The sequence below is a fragment of the Bufo bufo genome, chromosome 5 (assembly GCF_905171765.1).
Source record: "Bufo bufo chromosome 5, aBufBuf1.1, whole genome shotgun sequence".
NCBI lineage: Eukaryota > Metazoa > Chordata > Amphibia > Anura > Bufonidae > Bufo > Bufo bufo.
Genome location: NC_053393.1, coordinates 460516170 through 460532529, shown reverse-complemented (window position 1 = coordinate 460532529; position 16360 = coordinate 460516170). Strand labels below are relative to the sequence as shown.

Below are 16360 nucleotides of genomic sequence, written 5' to 3'. Positions count from 1 at the left end.
CTGCCAGTGCCTGTGTGTGTGTTAATAAAAAAAAATAATAATTAAAAAAAATGAATGCGATCCGGACGGGCCCCCAGTGGCGTAGGGCCCCATAGCCACTGCTATGGTTGCTATGGCGATCCCTACGCCACTGAATCCTCTTTAGGAGACGATCCTGGCGCTTGCTGGACTTTCTTGGACGCCCTGAAGCCTTCTTAACAAGAATTGAACCTCTTTCCTTGAAGTTCTTGATGATCCTATAAATTGTTGATTGAGGTGCAATCTTAGTAGCCACAATATCCTTGCCTGTAAAGCCATTTTTATGCAATGCAATGATGGCTGCACGCGTTTCTTTGCAGGTCACCATGGTTAACAATGGAAGAACAATGATTTCAAGCATCACCCTCCTTTTAACATGTCAAGTCTGCCATTTTAACCCAATCAGCCTGACATAATGATCTCCAGCCTTGTGCCAGCCTTGTGCTCGTCAACATTCTCACCTGAGTTAACAAGACGATTACTGAAATGATCTCAGCAGGTCCTTTGATGACTAGAGTTGAGCGAACTCCTGGATGTTGGGGTTCGAGAAGTTCGGCCGAACTTCCTGGAAATGTTCGGGTTCGTTATCCGAACTCGACCCGAACTTCGCCCCGAACCCGAACCCCATTGAAGTCAATGGGGACCCGAACTTTTCAGCACTAAAAAGGCTGTAAAACAGCCCAGGAAAGGGCTAGAGGGCTGCAAAAGGCAGCAAAATGTAGGTAAATCCCCTGCAAACAAATGTGGATAGGGAAATGAATAAAAATAAAAATAAAATAAATAAAAATTAACCAATATCAATTAGAGAGAGTTCCCATAGCAGAGAATCAGGCTTCATGTCACCCACAACTGGAACAGGCCATTGTCAGATATTTTTAGGCCCCGGCACCCAGACAGAGGAGAGAGGTCCCATAGCAAAGATTCAGACTTCATGTCATAGCAGAGAATCAGGCTTCACGTCACCCAACACTGGAACAGGCCACTGTCAGATATGTTTAGGCCCCGGCACCCAGACAGAGGAGAGAGGTCCCATAGCAGAGAATCAGGCTTCATGTCATAGCAGAGAATTATGCTTCATGTCACCCAACACTGGAACAGGCCACTGTCAGATATTTTTAGGCCCCGACACCCAGACAGAGGAGAGAGGTCCCATAGCAGAGAATCAGGCTTTATGTCATAGCAGAGAATCAGGCTTCATGTCACCCAACACTGGAACAGGCCACTGTAAGATATGTTTAGGCCCCGGCACCCAGACAGTGGAGAGAGGTCCCATTGCAGAGAATCAGGCTTCATGTCACCCACCACTGTAACAGGCCACTGTCAGATATTTAGGCCCCGGCACCCAGACAGAGGAGAGAGGTCCCATTGCAGAGAATCAGGCTTCATGTCACCCACCACTGGAACAGGCCACTGTCAGATATTGAGGCCCCGGCACCCAGACAGAGGAGAATGGTCCCATTGCAGAGAATCAGGCTTCATGTCACCCACCACTGGAACAGGCCACTGTCAGATATCGCACACCACCAGGCCGGGCTTGAGGCTTACCGGCAGCAACCACTCGTCGGTCTGTTGTTCTATACCCCGCCACAACTCCTGCGCGGTGTGGGGCCTGTCCCCCAAACATATGAGTTTCAGAATGGCCTGCTGACGTTTACCCCGGGCTGTGCTGAAGTTGGTGGTGAAGGTGTGTGGCTGACTGGATGAGCAGGTGGAAGAAGAGGAGGAGGAAGCCGAGTAGGAGGAGGAGGCTACAGGAGGCAAAGAATGTTGCCCTGCGATCCTTGGTGGCGGAAGGATGTGCGCCAACGAGCTCTCCGCCTGGGGCCCAGCCGCCACTACATTTACCCAGTGTGCAGTTAGGGAGATATAGCGTCCCTGGCCGTGCTTACTGGTCCACGTATCTGGTTAGGTGGACCTTGCCACAGATGGCGTTGCGCAGTGCACACTTGATTTTATCGGATACTTGGTTGTGCAGGGAAGGCACGGCTCTCTTGGAGAAGTAGTGGCGGCTGGGAACAACATACTGTGGGACAGCAAGCGACATGAGCTGTTTGAAGCTGTCTGTGTCCACCAGCCTGAATGACAGCATTTCATAGGCCAGTAGTTTAGAAATGTTGGCATCCAGGGCCAGGGATCGAGGATGGCTAGGTGGGAATTTACACTTTCTCTCAAATGTTTGTGAGATGGAGAGCTGAACGCTGCCGTGTGGCATGGTTGAGATGCTTGGTGACGGAGGTGGTGGTGTTGGTGGTACATCCTCTGTTTGCTGGGCGGCAGGTGCCAACGTTCCTCCAGAGGCGGAGGAAGAGGCCGAGGCAGCAGCAGAAGAGGTAGCAGGGGGAGCCTGAGTGAGTTCCTTGTTTTTAAGGTGTTTACTCCACTGCAGTTCATGCTTTGCATGCAGGTGCCTGGTCATGCAGGTTGTGCTAAGGTTCAGAACGTTAATGCCTCGCTTCAGGGTCTGATGGCACAGCATGCAAACCACTCGGGTCTTGTCGTCAGCACATTGTTTGAAGAACTGCCACGCCAGGGAACTCCTTGAAGCTGCCTTTGGGGTGCTCGGTCCCAGATGGCGGTGGCCAGTAGCAGGCGGAGTCTCTTGGCGGCGGGTGTTCTGATTTTGCCCAGTGCTCCCTCTTTTGCTACGCTGTTGGCTCGGTCTCACCACTGCCTCTTTCTCCGAACTCTGAAAGTCAGTGGCACGACCTTCATTCCATGTGGGGTCTAGGACCTCATCGTCCCCTGCATCATCTTCCACCCAGTCTTCCTCCCTGACCTCCTGTTCAGTCTGCACACTGCAGAAAGACGCAGCAGTTGGCACCTCTGTTTCATCATCAGAGACGTGCTGAGGTGGTATTCCCATGTCCTCATCATCAGGAAACATAAGTGGTTGTGCGTCAGTGCATTCTATGTCTTCCAACGCTGGGGAAGGGCTAGGTGAATGCCCTTGGGAAACCCTGCCAGCAGAGTCTTCAAACAGCATAAGAGACTGCTGCATAACTTGAGGCTCAGACAGTTTCCCTGATATGCATGGGGGTGATGTGACAGACTGATGGGCTTGGTTTTCAGGCGCCATCTGTGCGCTTTCTGCAGAAGACTGGGTGGGAGATAATGTGAACGTGCTGGATCCACTGTCAGCCACCCAATTGACTAATGCCTGTACCTGCTCAGGCCTTACCATCCTTAGAATGGCATTGGGCCCCACCAAATATCGCTGTAAATTCTGGCGGCTACTGGGACCTGAGGTAGTTGGTACACTAGGCTGTGTGGCTGTGGCAGAACGGCCACATCGTCTCCCAGCACCAGAGGGTCCACTAACACCACCACGACCATGTCCGCGTCCGCGTCCCTTACTAGATGTTTTCCTCATTGTTACTGTTCACCACAATAAGAAAAAAATTATTTGGCCCAATGTATTGAATTCAAATTCAGGCCTTTTTTTTTTTACAGGCACCTAACACTATCTGGCTATCTACTTAGGTACCGTATTACACTAATACAGGCACAGCAGTTACCACAGATTTAGCTGAAAATAAATTCTAGGCCTAGTATTTAGGCGGTGGATGACAGGTATACGTTTACGGACAGAATTAGACTTGGAGATGCACGGTAGCGTTTGAAGTTATTGAGAATGACCCTATCCGCACCTTCAATCTAATATACCCTTTTATGGATAGATTTAAACTTTGCCTGATACAGCAGAAACCACTGATTTAGGGAATTGCTATATTGGGAATTGTATTTCAACCCAGAAAAAAATATATCCTTTGCCAGACAGCAGACAGTATTACAATTGCCTAGCCACAGATGAAACACCAGATTTAGGGTACTGCTATTTTGGCAATTGTATTTCACCCCTCAATAAAATAGCAAGCACAGCCAAGCCCCTGATGTAGGATATAGCAAAAAAAAACAACACACTATTGATGGTTAAATGTACTTGGTGGCAGCTTGTGCTGGAGCACCACAAGACACAAAATGGCCGCCGATCACCCCAGAAAAAAGTGACAGAAAAACGCTCTGGGCAGCCTTAAAACAGTGATCAATTAAATAGCAGAGGTTGAATGATACACAGTTGTACATCGATCACTTCAGTAATTGTTTTTGAAGACTAAATCACTGCCTAATCTCGCCCTAACAGCAGCAGCTGCATCCTATCCCTACACTGATCAGAGCAGAGTGACATGCGGCACTACGTGACTCCAGCTTAAATAGAGGCTGGGTCACATGCTGCACTGGCCAATCACAGCCATGACAATAGTAGGCATGGCTGTGATGGCCTCTTGGGGCAAGTAGTATGACACTTGTTGATTGGCTGCTTTGCAGCCTTTCAAAAAGCGCCAAGAAAGCGCCGAACACCGAACCCGGACTTTTACGAAAATGTTCGGGTTCGGGTCCGTGTCATGAACACCCCAAAATTCGGTACGAACCCGAACTATACAGTTCGGGTTCGCTCATCCCTATTAATGACAGCAATGAAATGCAGTGGAAAGGTTTTTTTGGGATTAAGTTAATTTTCATGGCAAAGAAGGACTATACAATTCATCTGATCACTCTTCATAACATTCTGGAGTATATGCAAATTGCTATTATAAAAACTTTCCAATTTCCAATATTTATGTAATTCTCAAAACTTTTGGCCACGACTGTACATTGCACTTATGCTTTGGTTCACACTGAAGAGTGTTTTAGATTGAATGAATTGCAACATTGTTAAAGGGGTGTTCACAGTTTTTTATAGGATGATCAATTAGCACTAATTGATTTTATGATGTATAAATGCAAACACTGTAGCACTTTGTAATTCACTTGGCTTGAGAAAGGTTCTGAGAGAGAACCAAAACATTGCAGTATAACATGTGTAAATAAATAGCACATTTTTTTACGTTTAAGGAGTGCCGTGGATTTTTGAGACTTATATATATATACACATATATAAGTACATATACTCATTGACAAAAAAGTAACACAGCAAGAAGGTGTTGGAATCAACTGAATCTTTTTGTATGTGTGCAATGTGTAATGAATGTAATGATGATGCATCTAACACGACAGATCCTGTGCAACTTTTATAGGTTACCCTACCATCAATACCGGACATTTATAATAAGAGATGTTTGAGGAAAGCTCATAATATTTCTGGTGTCTGCACACACCCCAGTAAATTTTTGTTTCATCCTCCTCCATCTGAAAAGCGGTACTGGAATAGTAGAGCCACCAAAGTCAGAAATATTTTCTCTTTCTTTGAGGTGTTAAATTGGTCACACAGCAATGCTAACTGGAGCATCAATACACAACACAGACTGGCACAGATCTATATAATGCTGTACACTTATACTTGGATTGAAAATAAACTGCTAGTGCTTTTTGTTTAGCATTTCTTTATTCTCTATTACTGTACTGGAGAGGTAGCCTGATAGTGTTTTGTTAAACTGTACATCTCTCTATTGGTATAATACAAATAAAACTGAATTGAATTTTCTGGCGGAAAAACCACCTGCGGTGTGCATGCACCGGAAGGACATGTACAGTGCAACTTGTGCTGGCTGGGCACTGGGTCACTGTGTTCTCTTCTGAAACTTAAAGAGGTTCTCTCATCTCAAAATAGGTACGTGTCCTACCTCTGGGACCGTTTATTTCTTCAGAATGGTGCGTCAAAGTGGAGGAGAGCACACAGTCCATACACAAAATCTACTTGTTTCACTTTTTGAGAGTTCCCAAAAATTGCTGAGTGAGCGGGCTGACCTATTTTGGCAAGTCCCATAGCAGTCAATGGAGAGCAAGCCGATTAAGTGCAGCCACCACCCCATTCACTGTTATGTGATTGTTGGAAATAGCAGAACCAACGTTGGGATATTTTGGGAACTCTCATAACTCTGAATGAAGGGTGGCTGCACATGCATGGCTGGAAATAGAAGAGGGTCGCAGAGGTGAAACCCACACCTATTGGACATTTGTCGCATATTCTAGAGATATGCTACAACTGTTAAGATGGAAAAACCTCTTTAAGGTTCTGTTGGAGAGAATGTGTTTAGCATTCATTTATATTTGACATTATGAGATAGAAAAAAAATTATGTTACATTAGAAAATAAATTCCTACCTCCCCTTTTGTGGTATCATAGGTATCATAAAACCTCTGTAGCAACTGTATGGTTGTGCTCTTCCCGCAGCCACTCATCCCAACCAGGGCTATCGTCTTACCAGCCGGTACTTTCAGGTTTAGACCCTTTAGAACCTAAAAATATCAATGTACATCAATATGTAATAACATCTGAATGACTTTATAATAACTTATGTAAAACCATAGAAAACATACCTGTACATCTGGGCGGCTAGGATAAGCAAAATGTATATTTTTAAATTCAATATTTCCCACCAACTTGTCTGGCTTGTATCCCTCGGTAGATCCACTATCAATGTGGCGAGGCTAAAAAAATATATATGAATATATCATCCTTAAACAGCAGACAAAATGCTACTACACATTCTTCCTGACTATAATAACCTCCTGTCTAGAGTACAGCAGTACCCTCATTGGTGGTCTAGCTAGAAAACAGGTATCTAATCTATTGTAAACTCTGCTGTATGACTTGTCATTTTTTCCACTTCCATTTCTTGTCTTAATGTTGCCACTAAGGATGAGCGAATCGACTTCAGATACGAAGTTGATTTGCATAAAACTTTGTTCCAAGACTGCACGGAGAAGGAGCTCCGTACAGTATTAGAATGTATTGGCCCTGATGAGCAATAGCTATTGCATCGCGAAGTCTCGCGAGGCTTCGCACAATAATTTAATAAATTAGATAAATAAATTGATATAACAGGCACTCAATCACCAAAGATTGTATCAAGAACAAATGTTTATTAAAAATAAACATTTATTAAAAACAAAAATTATAATAAATAATCCCAGTTAATATCAGTGTGACGGTCAAAATTAAGAAAAAAGTCCTCCATATAAATTGGATGCCGCACAATCCCTATTATAACTAATGTGAAACAAGGTCCTCTTCACACAAAATAAAAAATAAAACTGTAGACGCGCATTGATGCTGGATTTCCTGTACACCCCAGAGTATAGGATGTAAACTCAATAGTTATATTAGCTGGGGAGGGCAGGAACCCACAACATCAAATGACTGTGGTAATCACTTGTTGTAATCGGACTTCATACACAAAAACAAAAAAACAATATATTGCCAAATAATGGATAATCAATAATATTCCTCTCAGAATCTCTAATCAATAATCATGATTGTAGGATATCCGCAATTCATGTATCGATGGTAACCATAATCAACAGAAATATAAAAGAAATTTATAAAGCGAGTGTAAGGCAGCTCTCACCTGTTGGAAAACACCCTCTGGGCACGGACGCCGCACCTGGATGTGGAGATATGTGAATCCAGCAAGAAAGATAGTCCAGCTCAGCTCAGGTGAAAAGTTTTACTTCTTTATTCCAGCGGTTATAAAATGTCCATATAACAAGATGTGTACAGTGACGCGTTTCAGACCTCTAAGACATATGGGTCCTTCTTCATGACAAACACAAAAATGTAATGGGAGCTCCCTCCGATAAATACCTGCCAGGCCACAGATTGATGAGCATCACCTGGGGATGGGAGGTGTCGGGGGGAGGTCCTGCAATATCCTCAATTAAAAATACCAACAAGCCAAAAGGAATAAAAAAGAGAAAAAGGAAAGAAAAATGGATGGCACGGCTCTATTATTAAAATAACATATGGAGCAATGTGTTCACAGATAACAGAGCAGATTAATATAAAGACAGAGAGCAAACATGTTGACATATTCAGTACTGCAAAATGAGGTCATGTTTATTTAAACCCTCTGGCTGACGAGATCCAAGTTGAAAGATCCAGAAGGCTTCTCTATTTAGAAGCTTTCTTCTATGGTCTCCCCCTCTTGGTGGTAGAAAGACTCTCTCTATACCCTGTTCTCTTAGGCTAGATACATCACTATGGCGAAATACATGGAGAAGTATATGGTGGGCTCAGCGTGCATGATGGTACTTGCATCCCTGGATCCGATGAAAGCTGTAATGGCACCAGACGGGGTTAAAAGCAGAGTGTGCTTGGCGTGCACACTGACCTGCATTCCCTGGACTTTGTGTGGCTGTCATGGCCCATAAACAGGTAGGAACTAGTGTTAGGGACCACTCAAATAGAGGCGACCTTGACGTGGTGAGTGGCTTATTACGCTTTGGCCAAAATGTACACCAATGCCTCATCCAGCATGGAGGCAGGGCAGAATGCTGGATGCAGTGTGCTATCACATTTGTATTTTCCGTTTGTATATGTATTTCGCCATAGTGATGTGCACCTACATACAGGTTGTGCTGACTCAATCCCCCACATTTTTTCTTTGTAGTATATATTGGAGGCGTGGCGATCTCCTTGGAGTCATGCACACCTGACCGGTCAATCTGTCCTGGAGGCTGGTTTTAAAGTCAGTATAAAACTGAGTCTGCTTATATAGAACCTACCAGTAGCCATTTGGCTCCAGGAGAAGTATATGGTGGGCTCAGCGTGCATGTTGGTACTTGCATCCCTGGATCCGATGAAAGCTGTAATGGCACCGGACGGGGTTAAAAGCAGAGTGTGCTTGGCGTGCACGCTGACCTGCATTCCCTGGACTTTGTGTGGCTGTCATGGCCCATAAACAGGTAGGAACTAGTGTTAGGGACCACTCAAATAGAGGCGACCTTGATGTGGTGAGTGGCTTATTACGCTTTGGCCAAAATGTACACCAATGCCTCATCCAGCATGGAGGCAGGGCAGAATGCTGGATGCAGTGTGCTATCACATTTGTATTTTCCGTTTGTATATGTATTTCGCCATAGTGATGTGCACCTACATACAGGTTGTGCTGACTCAATCCCCCACATTTTTTCTATGCAATTCATCTGATCACTCTTCATAACATTCTGTAGTATATGTAAATTGCTATTATAAAAACTTAAGCAGCAACTTTTCCAATTTCCAATATTTATGTAATTCTCAAAACTTTTGGCCACGACTGTAGAACCGCAAAATCTAGGCTGGCTGCTGAGACATTGCGGTCCTTGTAATGCGGTATGTCTGATATGTGCTTTCGTATCCTATTTTTTAGCGGATTAATTGTACAGCCTACATATTGCAAAGAACATATCTCACAGGTAATCAGGTACACCACATATTTAGTATTACAATTAATGTACGAATGCATGTTATATACTCTGTTATTTGTGGTGGACCTGAAGGTCCTGTCAATGATCATATGTTCACAGCAAATATACTTTTTATGTCTGCACTTGACGTTACCCTTAAAGTGAAGCCATGACGGTGGTACGGTTTTTTCTTCTGAGAAAAAACTTGGATTAATTAAATTGCCCAGAGTAGGAGCTCTCTTAGCAACACATCTTATGCCATCAAATATGATTTTTGACCACTGCGCATCAAAATTCAAAACATATTTCTTCATGATTTTGCAAGTTGAAGGAAATTCCTGACTGTACTGCGTAACAAAATAGGTGGCTCGTCTTTCCGAAATAAAAGGAATAGCACATCCATTATCATAGGGGGACTTTGGAAACACTAAAAGGTGTCTGTCCATATCAAAAACCGTTTTCTTTGCCCACTCTATGTTATTGGATGTATATGCCCTGCATAGTAATCTGTTTTTTATATTGGAAGCTTCCCTATCATAGGTATAATTGTCAGAGCAGTTTCGGCGGGCCAGAATCCGTTCTCCCTTCGGATCATTCCGAATGGTATGAAGTGGATGGCATGAGTGTGCAAATAGCGTGGTATTGCCAGCCAGTTCTTTGCGATAGGTGGATGTATTAACCCTGTGGGTGGAAGTGCTCCCCTCCAGACACAAATCCAAAAATTGTATCTCTGTAGTATCAAAATGAAAAACAAATTGTATGGAATCTAAGCAAGAATTGAAAAAAGCAGACAGCTCTGGTATGGACGCCACACCACCAGACCAAACCATCAGCAAGTCATCGATGTAACGTCCATACCAGAGAAAAAAGGCGGGATGGTGGGATGCCACATCATTGCAAAAATATATGTATAAGAAAATGATTCCTCGTGGCCTTAGGATAAAGAAAAAACCTACCACCAACTACTCAGATTCCTTTATTATGCAATGGCAAGCTATTCTGTCAGATTGTTCCTTGAGACTCATGGAACTGATAGTACAACACGAGCAAGATACCCTTTCTAATCTCAGGGAAGAAATTAAAAAAGCTTAAGATTCAGCACATTCTAACATGCCGGTTTTTGTCGAATTGGACAACCAACTGAAGGACAATCTGAATAAAGTGGAAGAGGGTCTAATGCTGTTCAAACAGAGCAAGTTCAACAGGGATCTATTGGACTATAGTAACAACACAGTTTATACATGGGCGGAGACCCGTGCAAATACACCACGCTCTATTTTACGGAGATCGCGCTCAAGACACAGACGAGCATCCAAGGTATCATTCAGTTCAACGGAACGAGATTCAATGGAATCCTCACCTGAAGCCGATAATCTCCCTGCTGACATGGAGGGAGTTTTGGAACACCCTCCACAATCCACTGCCCAACACAAGAGACAGTCAAAAAACGAAGGGCAGGCAAGCGGCATAGGAAAAAGTTGCCGCTATCCATCCCGACAGAAGAGATGAGTTTGGATATCCAGGTTCTCAATATGTCGGCGTCCATTCTTACATCGGATCAGGTTGGTGTTTTAAAGAAAGGCTTATCGTTTTCACCCACCCATCATTTTGATCTAAATCGCACCATCCTGGACGTAAATTGATTTGCCCGCAACCTTACTTTGAAAAAACATTTTCTAGATGAACTCTCAGAGGATGTCTCCGATCCTGTCACCACTCTGTCCCCCTTGTCAATATCTGGAAATAATGTATGTGCAGGGTTAATGAATACGTCTTTTTCAACTATGTCTGTGTGTGACGCCTATAATGGTTTGGAATGTGGGAGTAGCGGTGCACCATCTCATGTTAGCAACAGAAGTGGGATGAATTTTGTTGAGATGGTCCACTGCAATTCCCTTCAAACCATTTTGCAGAATGAATCTGGTTATATAAACTCCTCTAGAGATTTCAGAACTTCAAATAGAGATTTCTATCCTATACAATCCCGATCTGCAGCATTAGATAAATACCAGGAATTAGTGGAGAGAGACTTATGTCTCTTATTCGATGCTACCAAATCACAAAGTCATTCCAACATGACTTTAGCTGAGAAAACTGCACTTCGGGATTTAAAGGATAGAAAGGATATTATAATAAGGGAGGCAGACAAGGGTGGGGCGGTAGTAATTTTGGATAGGGGTCTTTACAAACAACTAATTACAACCATGTTGCATGACACCCAGGTTTATACTTGTTTGTCTGGTGATCCCCTACTGTCTTTCCAGTCTGAGATGAAAACAATTTTGGAATTAGGGGTGTCATCTGGGTGTCTTAGCAACAGGGAAAAAGATTATATTTTCGTGGAACATCCGGTAGCCCCTATTTTTCATGCGCTGCCGAAGGTCCACAAGAATATTCCCCGCCCCCTCTCAGACCCATTGTGGCTGGAATTGGCTCCTATTCTGAACGCTTTTCAGAATGGGTGGATTCCCTCCTCCAACCCCTGGTTCCGCTGATCCCTGGATACATAAAGGACTCACGATCTGAACTCCAGGCTTTTTCGGGATTTGAATGGAAGGAGGATATTGTAGTGATCACAGCAGATATTAAATCCTTATATACTAATATTCCACACAATCTAGCTCTTACATCCCTACGTTGGTTTTTAAACCAGTACAGTAATTATACCTTTGAACTCAGGGAATATATTGCCCTGGTGGTGGATTTCCTCCTCAGACACAATTATTTTTTATTCGATGATTATTTTTTTTCTGCAGTTATCAGGGGTGTCGATGGGGGCAAGAGTCTCTCCCTCCATTGCTAATATTTTTATGGCATGTTGGGAGGAATATTTTCTCCTCATCGACACCTCTCCTTTTTCCGATCGCTTGTTCTGGTATGGACGTTACATCGATGACTTGCTGATGGTTTGGTCTGGTGGTGTGGCGTCCATACCAGAGCTGGTTGCTTTTTTCAATTCTTGCTTAGAGTCCATAAAATTTATTTTTCATTTTGATACTACAGAGATACAATTTTAGGATTTGTGTCTGGAGGGGAACACTTCCACCCACAGGGTTAATACATCCACCTATCGCAAAGAACTGGCTGGCAATACCACACTATTTGCACACTCATGCCATCCACCTCATACCATTCGGAATATTCCGAAGGGAGAACTGATTCGGGCCCGCTGAAACTGCTCTGACAATGATACCTATGATAGGGAAGCTTCCAATATAAAAAACAGATTACTATGCAGGGCATATACATTCAATAACAGAGCGGGCAAAGAAAACTGTTTTTGATGGACAGACACCTTTTAGTGTGTGCTATTCCTTCTATTTCGGAAAGAAGAGCCACCTATTATGTTACGCAGTACAGTCAGGAATTTCCTGCAATTTGCAAAATCATGAAGAAATATTTTCATGTTTTGAATTTTGATGCGCAGTGGTCAAAAATCATATCTTATGGCATGAGATGTGTTGCTAAGAGAGCTCCTACTCTGGGCAATTTATTTAATCCAAGTTTTTTCTCAGAAGAAAAAAACCGTACAACCGTCATGGCTTCACCTTAATGGTAACTTCAAGTGCGGACATAAAAAGTGTATTTGCTGTGAACATATGATCATTGACAGGACCTTCAGGTCCACCACAAATAACAGAGTATATAACATGCATTCGTACATTAATTGTAATACTAAATATGTGGTGTACCTGATTACCTGTGAGATATGTTCTTTTCAATATGTAGGCTGCACAATAAATCCGCTAAAAAATAGGATACAAAAGCACATATCAGACATACCGCATTACAAGAACCGCAATGTCTCAGCAGCCAGCCTACATTTTGCGGTTCTACATGCGGGGGGTTTATCTAGGCTAGGAGTACAGGGTATAGAGAGAGTCTTTCTACCACCAAGAGGGGGAGACCATAGAAGAAAGCTTCTAAATAGAGAAGCCTTCTGGATCTTTCAACTTGGATCTCGTCAGCCAGAGGGTGTAAGAGCGTGAACCGGGGAGGGACCCCCAGGATACAGCGAAGTCATGGAATAAGGAAAGCGACACAGGCACCAGCTCCTGATGCAAAAACAGTAACTTTAATGAAACGTAGTATTAACAGAGATAACAATAACACTAGTTACAGAGAGTATATATACAGTACAGACCAAAAGTTTGGACACACCTTCTCATTCAAAGAGTTTTCTTTATTTTCATGACTATGAAGGCATCAAAACTATGAATTAACACATGTGGAATTATATACATAACAAACAAGTGTGAAACAACTGAAAATATGTCATATTCTAGGTTCTTCAAAGTAGCCACCTTTTGCTTGGATTACTGCTTTGCACACTCTTGGCATTCTCTTGAAGAGCTTCAAGAGGTAGTCCCCTGAAATGGTCTTCCAACAGTCTTGAAGGAGTTCCCAGAGATGCTTAGCACTTGTTGGCCCTTTTGCCTTCACTCTGCGGTCCAGCTCACCCCAAACCATCTCGATTGGGTTCAGGTCCGGTGACTGTGGAGGCCAGGTCATCTGGCTCAGCACCCCATCACTCTCCTTCATGGTCAAATAGCCCTTACTTTCAAAGTTTTCCCAATTTTTCAGCTGACTGACTGACCTTCATTTCTTAAAGTAATGATGGCCACTCGTTTTTCTTTACTTAGCTGCTTTTTTTCTTGCCATAATACAAATTCTAACAGTCTATTCAGTAGGACTATCAGCTGTGTATCCACCTGACTTCTCCTCAACGCCACTGATGGTCCCAACCCCATTTATAAGGCAAGAAATCCCACTTATTAAACCTGACAGGGCACACCTATGAAGTGAAAACCATTTCAGGGGACTACATTTGAAGCTCATCAAGAGAATGCCAAGAGTGTGCAAAGCAGTAATCCAAGCAAAAGGTGGCTACTTTGAAGACCCTAGAATATGACATATTTTCAGTTGTTTCACACTTGTTTGTTATGTATATAATTCCACATGTGTTAATTCATAGTTTTGATGCCTTCAGTGTGAATCTACAATTTTCATAGTCATGAAAATAAAGAAAACTCTTTGAATGAGAAGGTGTGTCCAAACTTTTGGTCTGTACTGTATATATATATATCACATATATATCAAATACAATGAAAACAACATGTCACATTCCTTTCTCTTGCCCCCAAATGACACTGTTCTCGTGCCCTGAATACTCTCAGCCTAGACGCTGGAGTGGCCTTGTAGTGTAGCAACAGTGGAGTGTCCAGAATACCCTATACCCCAGGCTCAGAGTCACGGTACTAGCCCAAAGGAAAAACCGTACCCAAAGCGGCGTACACAGCAGAGCCCGCAAGTCGATACTGTGCCGCAGGGTAACGGACCTGACCGGCGTACACAGCAGAGCCTACAAGTCAATAACCGTGCCGCTAAGTCACTCTACCTGGGTATGTCCTATGTTTACTGGTTGCTCCAGACAGACAGCAAGTCCCTGCCACAACATGTGACCCTGCAGAACCTGTACTCTGACCCTCTGTTCCGATCAGCTTCCTGACGCCGATACTCATTCCTGCGAACAGAATCCGGATCCACACGGTTCTCTCATGCAGCTCACAAAATGTCGGACTAATTCTTCTCCAAGCTGAGCAACTCCACCTCTTCTGGTAGCTCCAACAGTTCCACGGCTCTTCCAGGACCCAGACCTCTCTCTCTCTCTGGGAAGCTTTCTGGATCGCTGACCCTGGCCTGGTCCTTATGCGATGGAGACTTACACCAACTTGCAGGTCCTTCCATCCACCATGAGGCCTCACAGGGTCTGTAACCACATTCCACGGTCCAACTGACCTTCCGGGAACCGATCCTTTCTCCTTTGGCAACATCTGCATTGCTGACAGGCATCAGTCACTTCTGACAGTGACTTTGACCGCTCCAAATCCCACAGACCAGAGGATGGCACTGGATCCTGTATTCAACCTTTGCACAAGCATGTCTCCTCATGTCACCATTTCCTGCTCAGTCTCGCTCACAGCAGCATGAGACATCAGCATGAGTCATCATCTGTTTTGCATATCTAGATCCGGCAGTAACTTCGCTGTGTGGGGAAGCAGCAGCCTCTTGTGGCAGAAAAACGGAATGACAGTCTCAGAAACAGCATTCAAGAATCAGTGGCTGTTTCTCCATCTTACAAGGGTTTAAATAAACGACATGACCTCATTTTGCAGTACTGAATATGTCTACATGTTTGCTCTCTGTCTTTATATTAATCTGCTCTGTATTCTGTGAACACATTGCTCCATATGTTATTTTAATAATAGAGCCGTACCATCCATTTTTCTTTCCTTTTTCTCTTTTTTCTCTCTTTTGGCTTGTTGGTATTTTTAATTGAGGATATTGCAGGACCTCTCCCCGACACCTCCCATCCCCAGGTGATGCTTATCAATCTGTGGCCTGGCAGATATTTATCGGAGGGAGCTCCCATTACATTTTTGTGTTTGTTATGAAGAAGGACCCATATGTCTTAGAGGTCTGAAACGCGTCACTGTACACATCTTGTTATATGGAATTTTTTTTACCGCTGGAATAAAGTAGTAAAACTTTTCACATGAGCTGAGCTGAACTATCTTTCTTGCTGGATTCACATAAAAGAAATTTAGTTAGTAAATGATCAGTAATTGTTAGTAATTCATGTTCCCTTCAAGTCCATAGTCTTAATTGTGAAATATAGTGTCTATAATTCATATATCCATGCACATGATTATTGGATGCCAAATAGAGTCTATAGAAAATATATGTCCTTGATCCTCAAAAATATTAAAAAAATTATTTTAAAAAATAAAAAAAATATATGAGTTAATGTAGTATTAGAATAATTTGATCTTGATGTAATTGATCCACATTAATTTAAATTATATGTGCAGAGTTCAATATAGGCAGTGACAGTATGCTCCGTTTGTCACTATGTCTTATATATTATGTAACATTCTTTGTTAAAGAAAGTAACTTGTCACCATATTGTAGATCTCTCTGTAATGCGACTTGTACTTAGGAAGAGGTTCTTTAGTAAGGGCAGTCCTCCGACTCCCGTTTTCCATTGATGGGGCCACTGAAGAAGGATCTCGACACTTAGAAAAGTGATTGGTACTAATGGTAATAATTCAAAGTGACCCCCTGCACGATTGTTATGTGCTACTAGTTATATCAGCGCGATCCTTGTAAGTAC

At 43.2% G+C, this 16360-nt stretch overlaps 1 protein-coding gene across 1 annotated transcript in view; it reads right to left on the bottom strand.

Annotated features, from left to right (window-relative positions):
• Nucleotides 1-15039, bottom strand: part of LOC121002579 (ATP-dependent translocase ABCB1-like) — a 41717-nt gene extending 26678 nt beyond the window's left edge. Inside the window, exons 1-4 of the mRNA XM_040434023.1 lie at nt 14986-15039; nt 10547-10606; nt 6337-6447; nt 6121-6255 (exon numbers count right to left, since the gene is read on the bottom strand). Coding sequence (XP_040289957.1) covers nt 6121-6255; nt 6337-6447; nt 10547-10606; nt 14986-15039 — 360 coding nt within the window. The remainder of the gene's footprint in view (nt 1-6120; nt 6256-6336; nt 6448-10546; nt 10607-14985) is intronic.
• Between the last annotated feature and the right edge of the window lie 1321 nt (nt 15040-16360).